The sequence below is a fragment of the Neodiprion lecontei genome, chromosome 7 (assembly GCF_021901455.1).
Source record: "Neodiprion lecontei isolate iyNeoLeco1 chromosome 7, iyNeoLeco1.1, whole genome shotgun sequence".
Taxonomy (NCBI): Eukaryota; Metazoa; Arthropoda; class Insecta; order Hymenoptera; family Diprionidae; genus Neodiprion; species Neodiprion lecontei.
The window spans coordinates 2,318,348-2,330,481 of record NC_060266.1 but is presented as its reverse complement, the minus strand read 5'-3'; the positions used below and the strand labels follow the sequence as shown (position 1 = coordinate 2,330,481).

General features: G+C 31.9%; 1 protein-coding gene and 1 long non-coding RNA gene across 5 annotated transcripts in view; one reads left to right on the top strand and one right to left on the bottom strand.

Annotated features, from left to right (window-relative positions):
* LOC124295276 overlaps positions 1 to 12,134 on the top strand; it is a 214,209-nt gene that overhangs the window by 80,150 nt on the left and 121,925 nt on the right. The gene's annotated exons all lie outside the window — the stretch shown is intronic.
* The window catches only part of LOC107220763 (homeobox protein prospero), a 31,431-nt gene continuing 26,610 nt past the window's right edge, over positions 7,314 to 12,134 (bottom strand). For all 4 annotated transcript variants that reach the window (XM_046744681.1, XM_046744683.1, XM_046744682.1 and 1 more), the window contains exon 5: positions 7,314 to 11,585. In XM_046744681.1, the coding sequence (XP_046600637.1) occupies positions 11,406 to 11,585 (180 nt within the window). In that variant the 3' untranslated portion in view covers positions 7,314 to 11,405. The remainder of the gene's footprint in view (positions 11,586 to 12,134) is intronic.

The following is a 12,134-nucleotide window of genomic DNA, read 5'->3' as shown; positions in this document are numbered from 1 at the left end:
TTTTGTTCGATGGGTGTCAAAAGTATCTTGCAATAATGATGATGCAATAATAATTATAATAACAATAACAGTTACCAAAAGTTGTAGAGTTATTACTATTATTATTATTATTAATATCATTATTACCGTCTTCATCACTATTATTACAATTACGTACCGAGATATTATTTAATTTAATTTTCTTACTTTATTTTTATTTCGAGTATTCGCCGAAAAACAGAATTAATTTGTCTTCCTTGTCTTCTTCATTTTCTTCTTGCATCATATTATTATCTTGTTACGTCGATGTTGCATTTGTATTTGTTTATCATCTTCTTTTACTTCATCTTTTTACTCTTCGAATATTTCACCTACGTTTTTCTTCCTGTTTTTATTTTCATATCTTTCATTGCTGTATTGCGCAACCGAGGAATTCGCATAGAACGGGAAAATGAAAATTGGAGATAAACTGAAAAAAAAAAAAAAACCGTTGTAAGGAAAAAGAAACGATCGATATGAAGCAAAATTATAATGTCGATAATGCCGGTAAAGTGTGATTTTTAAAAAAATTTCTTTTGATATTTTTTATGTTCTTGTTTCCTTTACTTCGTCGAAAAATTAAACACGTCGAACACATATTTTTTTGCTCATTATATTCATTCGGTTAATCCTGCATATTTTATACTTTTATCATGTATTAGTATAATCGTTATACTTATATATTATATATTATTTTATCATATATTATGGTATGATTCAATAATAGTATTCGCTATTCAGATTCAATCATTATTATTAGCATTAATATTACTCGTAATAGTATAATATTCATTCATTAGATAATATACAAGATATCTTTATTTCGCATAATCGCCATTGAAAATATCGCAATGATTTTTCGAAATTAGACAGTTTCCTCGATCGCTCCCTCCGTGCTTATTTGTATGTTATACGTTATATACAAAAAGATTCGATTGCTTTTTCATAATAAATGGGCCGCAATTATGTTTCCAAATTTGTCAAAAGAAGAGAGAGAAAAAAAAAATAACAGATTCCGAAATTAGTGCGGAAATCATCTGTGTTGCGCATATTATTGCCGCTGAATGCGCAAAATAATACATTCCCGTACTAGTGCAAAAATTTACCATTTTCCGCACTCCTTCGCTTACGCAAAATTGAATTTTTCCCACCAAGTTGGGGGATAAAAAAAAAAATGCAACAGTGAGAAACAAACGACGAGGAGAAAAAAAGATGAGAAATAAAAAAATTCCGCTACCGATTTTTATATCTCGGCACGGATATTTTGTTGCCAAGTGTTTTAATTCTCTTGTTTCTTTTACTTCACCTTCGAATTTACAAATAGTAACGCAATTGACCGGCCGTTTCATGAAAATTATCGAATTCACGTTGTATATTATCATGGGCATGACAAATTACGCAGAGACATATATTTTAAACGCACAGGGAGTTATCGTTAGAAAAGTATTGCTGTTTCATTAAACAACGATATTCTAAACCGGCAAATCCGGTGGAACGCAGAAAAACAATTCCCACAATCTCTCACAATTTAATTTTTATATATATATATAATATCTTAGGCGTTTCTTTTTTTCGTTTCGCCAGGTACGAGGCATGTCTCTCTGTGTCTGTACATGGATTCATATATATATATTTGTGTCACTTGTGTAAGGTGTGTCATTTTCTCATTTAGCTTCTCTTTTCTTCTTCGTCAATTCTTCTCATCGTCGCTCTGATTTTAAACCGATTCGCGTTTCACATTATTCGTATTACCCTTTCTCTCGTATTATTGGTTTTTTTTTTTTTTTTGTCATTTTATCTATCACGATCATGTGTATAAACCGTTTTCAGATCTATATTTATTTATTTTTTTTTCTCATAATCGTCAATTTGTCGTTTGTTTGTTTGTTTGTTGGTTCATTAATTTTTCACCCCTCGTTTTATCAATTATTTATTCACCGATGTATCACGCGCATATACGTGAAATGCATACGTATCATATAGATTTAATTCCTACGCATCATTTGTATTGCAATATCGTCAGCCTCGGATCGGCTCGCGAATATCCTCACATAATCCTCACACATCAATAATTGTGCATCGCTTCTATGGTTTTTGAATCTTTTTTTTTTTTTTTTGCGTTTATTTATTTTATTTTATTTTTTTTCGGGTTTTGGTGTTTGTTCTTTTTCTTACTTGCAAATTTGCAGTTTTCTTTTCCCCCCTCTCTTCCTCCTCAAATTCATCCGTCCGTTATCAACTCTTATGCTTATATACAGGTGGTCTTATATTTCTCTTAATCCTTACGTCCTATAATATGTTAATAATAAAGTCCAGTTTTTTTTTTTTCCTTTCTTGTGTTTACTCATTACTGCCAGTTTACACTTTTCGCATCGGTATAGATCGTGTCATTTTGTGTTCTGTTTTTTTTTTTCTATCATTTACTACACATACATGTATGTACATATGCGCGTATACACACGTGTGTAGTATATATTGTACGGTACAATGTAACGTGTACAGCGTAGATAAACTTTTATAATTCTTATCACACACTGAGCGATTTTATCAACCGCGGAAAAGGGAATACAACATTTTTTGTCAAACACATTTTATCCTTCATATTTTCATACATGATGCACATAATATACAATGTATACATGTGCACATATATTCACCCAATATATATATATATATACATTAGATCGTCTGTAATGTCGAGAAAAAAAGAATATAAATCGTACGGTCAAAGAATAAAGGAGGGATTGAAAAAAAAATTAATGAGACGAAAAAAAATTTTTAAAATGAAATATTTATCGTGTTATTTCCATTTGCACTGTAATACAGATCACACGTATCTATGTAATATTACACGTAATATATATATATGTATATATATATATATTTATATAATAATCGCGATAGTCAGAATTTAATTCGTTTTTTTTTTAAATTGTTGTTTAAATCGCTGGATCTCCCGGTAAGCAAGGAAATCTTGACGTTTCTTCACGGCTCTATTGATTATTTTATTTTGACAATTTGGTGAATTTTAGATTACAAAAAATGTGTCGATTCGCGTATCGATGTGAAAAACGTAAAAAAAAAAATAAAAAAATAAAAAACCTATAATCGGGCACACTCGCATTTTCTCATTATTACTCTCTCCGCATTCGTGCAATATATATTTTGTTTTTTTTTCTCTCTCCCTTATTCGTTTCACTATTTCTTCCCCTAACAAGTAGATTTAAAAATTTCATATTTCTTTTTATTTAAATTTTTAGGATCGTTTTGCGCCTAACGTTCGCCTAAACCTTAGTATACGAAATATTAACCATCTTTGGATTGATTTAGAATTCTCTTTTCCCTTCCTCACTTCTTTTCCAATCTCTCTTACTCTCTCTTTCTCTCTTCCTCTCTCTTTCACGTTCACTCTCTCTCTCTCTCTCTCTCTCTCTTTTCCCTCTCGTTCTCTCTCTCACTCTCACTCTCGATCCCACCCTCGCTTCCTCCCTCCGTCTTGTTTCCCGAACATTTGTCACGTACACTTGCTTATATTCACAACTGCATCGTGCAATTGCATCATATTTAGCTTGGCTGCAACGCTGGCCGCATCAAGGACACTTGGCTCCTCCTGCTTCCCGTTCACTCTTCCTCACATGCATTCATCTCACTTCGTCTATGTACAATCGCGATATCTCCCATCGCGAAAACGAAACGTAAGAAAAGAAAATTTCAATCCAAAAAAAAAATAAAAATAAATATATACAACTTTCACCGAAAAAACTTTCATCACTAAAATAAAAAACAATTTGTCGCAATCGAATTATGAACTTTTACACCGTCCGAAATGAGGGAATTATTATTATTATACATCGATTAAATTCAACCTCAATTATTCAATCACTTATTATCTAATCCTAATAAATCGAATACAATATAATATTTAAACCGTTCGCGGATTATCGTACAACTCGAGTACAGGAATTATATCACAATTCGCGTATAAGATAACTTATCATCATCATTGTTATTATTATTATTATTATTATTATTATTATTATTATTATTACTAGTATTATTATTATTGTTGTTGTTGTTGTTAGTATTATTTTTATTCTTACAGATAATTTTCTCTCCCACTCGATACACATCTATCATATATATTATATATCAACGATTATTCCTATATTCACTATCATTATATAGTTTTACTATCAATTAGTAGTATAATTGATTTCGTAGACTGATATAGTTATTATAAACGTGCGATTGTGAAGGTTTTTTTTTTTTTTGTTCTCACGTGTTTCGACAAACAATAGAAGGAAACAAAACAGTTTACTCGAGGTTAAAAAATTTATTTCAATATAAACGACTATAGGAAAAAAAAAGAATCGAAGCCAAATTTCAAAGATGAATTGTGAAAAGAGTTGGAATAAAAAGAAAAAAAAAAAAAAACACTTAATCTTAAACGCAAGCTCGAAATCAAAACTGGCAATTTCTTGGCGACTCTTCTCCAATTTTCACGTTCATCAACTTTCCTGTTGTATTTTTAATTTATATCGTTTACTCTGGACTATTCTGCTCCTTTTTGCAGATATTTGTCAGAATTTTGAAAAATCCAAAATTTTTATTACGGCTTTTGTTTTTTCATCATTTCCGAATAATTATCTTATATTTTGTTTTTTAAATCATTCTTCGAGTCGCGGTACGCGTGTTTTCTCAGTACGTAGACTTGCGAAAGAAAAGCGAACAACGTTTCAAATTCATCGATATGAAAGAAAGGAATAAAAGAAATAAAGTTTCAAGCCATTATTTCCCAAAAATTTGAGTCACGCCGACAGTTCCGCTCCCTCCGCAAGAAATTTCGATAAAATTTCTTTCATTAACATCGTACCGATCGACGATGATAATTGTTTTTCACCAACAACTAGCTATAAGTGATTATAATTTTGAGTAGAATTGTTTAAGGCCGAACGAAAATTGATTGAATGTATATAAAAGCCCAAAAAAAAAAACTCGGTTGAAATATTGGAAAAATATTCACGGAACGTCACGTTTAATTTTTGATTTTCTTTCCCTTACAATTTTTGTTTCGTAATTTATATTTCATTTTTTTTCATTTTTCATCTTAATTTCATCTCCCCACTCAATATCTCTTAAACATATGTCTAAATATCGTAACAAAATTATCCTTTATCGCATATATTAATATATTATATAAATGATGAGAATCGTCGCGACTCGCGAGCAAAACAGACGCCCAGTGAAATTCGAATTCCCTTTTACCGTGGATTCTTCTCGTTTGCTTCTTTTTTTTTTTTTCTACGTCTCTCCTTTCCCCTTCTCTTTCATTCAAAATTTCAAAAAACCTTAGACCAAAAATTTCCTTAGGCCAAATCGCACTGCCACGCGTTTCTACATACGATATAGAGAATTTGTTTTCTTATTCGTAGATTTATATATGCGTGTGTATACATAATATAATGTATCGCATATACCGCTTAGGCGTGAAGTCGTCGTTTATTCGTCAGTTATTCTCTTCTTTTGCTTTTTATTTTTATTTTTTAATTATTCTTCCCCTACTTCTACGACTCGTCGTAATAATTTTTATTAAAAATCTTTCATTCGCCTCAAATAATATCGCGTACGACGTCACAATCGTCTCTCGCCTTTCATCCTTCAGCTTTATTCTCTATATACATTTGTATGCATCGCGTTTTTGTTTTTGTGTTTTTTTTTTATTCCCTTTGTAATCCTACATATTATAATATATACATATGCTCGATATAATTTTTTTTCCCCACTCTCTTTAGAATTTAGTGTTTTTCCTCTCAATTTTCCCCCCCTCATTTTCTTCGTTCATCTTTCCGAGACATTGTATTGATTTTTGTTTGCTTCTTTGTTTGTTCCCCTCCGCGAATCCCTGTTTTAGTTTTTGTTGCTTTTTTCCCCCCGTTTCTGTCTTTTTCACCATCGCGCGTGTACAATCACGCGTTATCCAAAATCTCGTTAATAGCATGTAATTTTCCTGCACGTCTGTTTCGACCGCGAGCTGCCACATTTCTCAAAACGCGTCGTTCCCGATTTTTCCAAAAATTCACGCCTCGTTTTATCCTCATTAATTTTTTGTCTTATTTCCTCTTATTTTTCTTCTTCTTTTTCTCCACTTAATTCTTCATAGTTTTTTTTTTTTTTTTTTTCTTTCACTTCATCACCAGAATAATCCCCAAAATTTTTTGACATCCCAAAACGTAGGCCGAGATCGCGGAAAAAGAGCGGATCGTCCGTCTGCGCGTGTATAATAATCAAACGTGAGGGAATAACGATCGAATTCCTTGATTCGTCATAACGATGAATTTTTCTATCTTCACAACCCTAATCTTGGCTTCAGGCAAGGTTACTCTCGATTATTATAACAACAAAATAAAAATTCAAAATGGATGTGTATATGTATATATGTATATGTGTGTGTGTGGATAAACAAATGAACAAATCAATATAGAAATTAAATTCAATGTCATTTTATTAGCGTGAATAATAAATAAAATAATGCTCGTAATAGCAATAATAATAATAATAATAATAATAATAATAATGGTGATAACGGTGATAATAGTAGTAGTAATAATAATGGTAATAATGGTAATAATAATAATAATAATAATGGTGATAATAGTACTAGTAATAATAGTGGTAATAATAATAATAATAATAATAATAATAATAATAATAATAATAATAATCATTGATAATAATAAATTAAACATATATAGTGACTTGTGACTAGGTAAAGACTCACCGCTTGCAAAATAAAAAAAAATAAAAAAAATTGTGTGAATTACGTGTGTGTTGCCTGTGTATATAATTGAATTAATACAATAGTACAATGTGATTGGGAGAAAACTATATAGAATATTCTAAAATAATAATAATAATAATAATAATAATAATAATAATACAAAGAATACCTATTATGCAACTAAAAGTACACGTACGTATAATATGTGTGTATATATATAATATATATGTATACTAAATAATTTATATATGTATATATATATATATATATATTACATATATTCTGATTACTATAATAATAAGAATAATTAGTATCATGATCGTACGTTAATACTATTTGATAACTTGATAATTCTAATAATAATGTTAATGATAATGAAATAATTGGGTATGAATTATATTAACTACGAAAATCAGGGAAGTGGAAAGGGAAGGAAAAGGTGGAGAGTTGTAGAGGCAGAACAAAAAGTATAATTACAGTGTCAAAAAATTGTTAATCCTAATATATTATAGTTCTAATATAATATACATATAAATGTGTGTGTGTGTGTGTGTGTGTGTATGTTTGCGTTTGCGTATTTGTTTGTATATATGCACATATATGTATTATATATTACATACGTGTAATACTCTCTATCTACACAGGCGTTTCTCCTTCAAACACCATCTAGGAGAACCAACGTTCAATCAGACGTGGTTCCAATGGTTAATTGATTATTAATCAATATTATTATGTACGCGTATCATAACGTGGTTAAAATTAATTTTCATCCCTCTTTGTTATCGGTATTCCCTTTTCCGCTTTGCAGGGCATTATCTACTCGCTATGCATGTATGTATAATATATATATAAGATAGTTCCGGTATACTCGTATGGTTAACTTTGTGTCTAATATTGTGTATTTTTGTTCGTTCTGACTTAATTACTTCGGTTTAATTATTTTTCGTATTTTTTTTTTGGTTACGGATTTGGTTTTGTTTTTTTTTTTCATACTGTCGGGCCAAGTTTCCTTCCAGTGAACGATTGATCCAAGACACTTGACAAGGAAATATATGAGAATTGAGGAAAAGAATACAAGATTGAAGTGAAATAGCAAAAGCGAATAACGAAAATTGTTTCGCTTGTGATTTTTCCAGACGCTGTACTCGTTACATTATTCAGTTTATTTTTCTTATATTTTGGAATTGAGAAAGAAGAGGTCAAAGAAATTTAAATTGAATTGGAAAAAAAAAAAGTAGAAGGAAAGAAATTGAAGAGAAGATAGTATGGAATGAATTTTCGTTACTCTCGACGTTGATTCCATTATGTAAGATACTGTATAATACGTGTGACATTGTTTCTGCATTTGGAAATTATTTACACCTTAATTATTAAGCATACGATAATGTTAGACGCGACAAACCTACGCGTTATTCCTTCATCCATTTTCTGCCTGATTTATTCGTTATAACTATTATCGTTCTAGTTTTATCTTCAATCATACATCACTGAATTTTTCTCATCCATTATTCGTTAGGTATATTTTTATTTTCGTTAAATTTAAAATTTTCAGAATCATTATCCTTACTGTTGTTGTTATTATTATTACTAATATTTAGTCAATTTAGTTAACGATCGATCGATCAATATTCTTACAGTTTTCGTGAACAGATATTACGCGTATAACACCTATTTATAATGATAATAGGAAACTTTTTTCTTAGTCTTTTCTCGAAATCGTGCCGAAAAATTTTGCGTCCATCATTTTTTACAATCTATGTTTGCTCTTGTGTTAATTTTAACCGTTTTTGAATTTCTTTTTTCCTATCTGTCGTAGAAGGTGTGAAAAATTAGCAAAAGTGTTGAATCAACGGGAAGATTTCCAAATGGATTCATTGTTATTTCGCCAATTCAACCCGGCGAACGAAAATAAAAAAGGAAGAGAAAAAAAATTGTAAACATTTTTGTTTTTTAAAAACCTATGAAAAACAAAAACCGATGAAATTCTACAATAACGTGTAAAGTAGGGAAAATTTATTGCGTGCTCGTCTGCCGGGGTGTAAAACGAGATTTACAATTGAGATATTTTATTTGTTTATTTATTTATTTTTCATAAGAATTCTGACTGACTGACTGACTGACTGCACCGGTCGGACGGCGACGATTCGTTGTTACGTTAACCTTATTTCGATATCAATACAAGGTTGAATTTTCATACCCAGGATGCGAATGAAGCGATCTATCGATCAATGCGCGTGACAAACGTAGGACGTTGTTATCAACAGAGCAAAAGATCGAGGCAAAATAATTTCATCCCAATCTTTCTCCCATTTTTGAATTATTGCGGTTTTCCGAAGAACCGATTTCCGGTACAGAGATCGAGCGGATTCCGATTCTCCGATACGCCGCTATGATCGACGCTCAATGATCTCCATCTCGATAGCGGTGCATGTCAGTCGGTAAGGTCGTATCTCTCGTTTTCGTCTTCAAATAAGCGTCACGTTTTTGCATTAGTCTGCATTTTTTTTTTTTTTTGTACCGTAATATACACGATCTTTATACTTTAAATTATTTCATTCTACGTATGCATGTTTGTATATATGTATAATATACATATTGTATATATATACACACACACATACATGTATATATTGAAGATACACATGCGATTAAATCAGACTGCGATCATGGCGGTTTATTTTTTTTCCCACTTCCTCTTATTTTTCTATGAATTGCGATTTAGGTTTGGTTAGATTAGGTTAGGTTGAACCGGTATCGAATGACTTAAACATACGAAATACAATAATTGAAATCGTTAAATTACTATTTTTCTATAAGCATATGGAACGAGCCCCTGAGGCATGAAATAAAATTGACGTCGATCGGTTGTCGGTACTAGATTTTTTAGCACCGTAAAAGATAAAAAGTAGACTTAAAACAATGAAATTTTCATTATCTTCAGTTTTCTCTCTTTTTCCTTCTTTCGATATCCGTTGTTCTTACAGTTCTATAATCAACGAAAATTTTCCCTTTCCTTCGTTCGCGCTCAGCAAAGTCAAAACCAAAGTCGAAAAATCGTCAGATAACGAAAAAAATTTTTTCTCCGAATTGTTTCGAAAACCTGTCGGCTGATGTATAGAGCAAGCGGAACAATAAAACGCAAAAAGAAAAAAAAAAAAAGAAAAAAACAACCGCTTATTTCGCTATCCTAATCACGTTGGATTCTTTAATTTTTTTATTTTGCTTCTTCTATGTTTTCTTTGCTCGTAGAATTTGGTTTTGCCTTTGCCGGTGCAGCCTTTCGTTTCGTTTTTGGTCTTTCTATCTCACGTCGCTCCCTGCTAAAACTGAAAAGAAAAAAAAAAGAAAGAAAAAAAAAAGAAAGGAAAAAAAGGTATATCGTCAATGATCCTAGTTCCTGTTCTTTTTTTTTTCATTCTCTCTCTCTCTCTCTTTCTCTCCCCCTCTCTCGCACCTGAATAACCACAATATTCCCTTGCTCGGACTTGTTCCTCCATCTCCTCGGTAAGTTTTTGTACGTTTATTCGTTACCTCAATTCAATCAGTATTGCGTTTGTTTGTTGTTTGTTTTTTTATTCCGATCGATCACATCAATCGTATTTCCTGAATAATTAGAACGTCCGGTGAAGTCGTAGCGATCGTCGATACATAGAGTACGGTACGTGGCGCATAGATACTTTTGTATTTCAATCCTACATATATATATATATACATATATATATAATATAATATATATATATATATACCTATATCTCGATCGATCATGTATCGCGCGTAACACTACATACATACACGTGTTGTTACACGTGTATATTATCCACCGTTAATTACTCGGTACGTGCAGCTTATGACGATTAGCGGCATAGCATTTATATGCATTTAGTACTTAGTAGCGGTGGTGGAATAGCAGTGGCAATAGTAGTATTGGCATTAGTATTATCATTAGTATTAGTAGTATTAGTAGTAGTGGTATTAGTAGTACTAGGTAGTAGTAGTAGTAAGTTTAGTATTAGCATTAGTAATTAGTATTATTAGTAATAGTAATATTATTATTAGCATATTGTTCAATAGTACTAGCGTAGGGTGTGTATGTATATGTTTTATCGTTAGCGTTTTATCATTACGTATATAATGTGTATAACTTTTTATGTATTATTTTTTATTTTATTTATTTTTTTCCATCATTTTGTTTTATCATTTACTCCCTCCCTTATATCTCTTTGTTTGAAATTCATTTAATCACGATCCTCGCGGGACTTAATCTTAATCTTTCTCGTCCCCCCGTCGTCTTCATCCTCGTCTTTACAATCGTCGTTATTATTCATATTCCTTACTAGTAGTAATAGTAGTTATAGTTTTTGGTCTGGCCGATTTGGATATGTACTAGGGATACCTTAGGCGCCTCCTTTCTCCTCTCGTTCTCCACCTCGGCCCGACGAATCGCGGTAACGATTCAAAATCGTCGTCCGCGACGCCCTTCCGGGATCGAGGATCTAGGATCGAGGATCGAAGATCAGGAGCCGGCGCGAGTCCTGCACCCTAGGGGCGCTTCGCCGCAACCTTCAACGCCAACGCGACAGGCCCTGCAGCCAGGGTTTAGGGCCTCGCCTCACTCGAGCTGCTCGAGGAAATTCGGGCTCTTGAAGTACTCCGGGACCGGGTCGTCGAGCCTCGAGATCACCTTGTATATAGACTTCTTCCACGACTGTTCCGAGTCCTTTCCACCCTGGATCGCCTTGAAGAATTCCTTCAGCGTCTGTTCGACGACGAACCTGAAGTTTCCCGGCACCTGGAATTTATCCATTTTGCGCAAAATTCATCGTTAGTCACTCTGCGACTCGATCGTCATTATTTATATAAATATCCTTTTCAATATTTTTACAAAGGTTAAAAGAAAAAAAAAAAAAAATAAGAAATTCTCGTTTTCTTACATCGCTGTTTCACGATCGAAGGATATTTATACGTTGTTACAAAAATATTTAGCAAAAATGCGGTTAAATTATTCTACAATTGGAGTTGATACTTTATCATGCAATTTTATATTATTCTATAATATTAGCAAAGCGTACAACATTCATGTGTTTTTTCTCCACTTTTTCTCTTCCTTTATCTTTTTCTCTACAAACCAAGAAACGAAACAAGAGAACAGAACAACGTAAGAAACGAATTAACAATGAAACCATCTTTAGAAGCATTCTATTTTCGCGTAACTGTTTTACATTTAGAATAAAAATTTTGAATTGTCGGAAATGAACAAACTTTACCGAACGTAACGGATTTGATTGTGGGACGATATAAATGAGAATAGACAGAGAAATAATAAGATTAATAATAACAA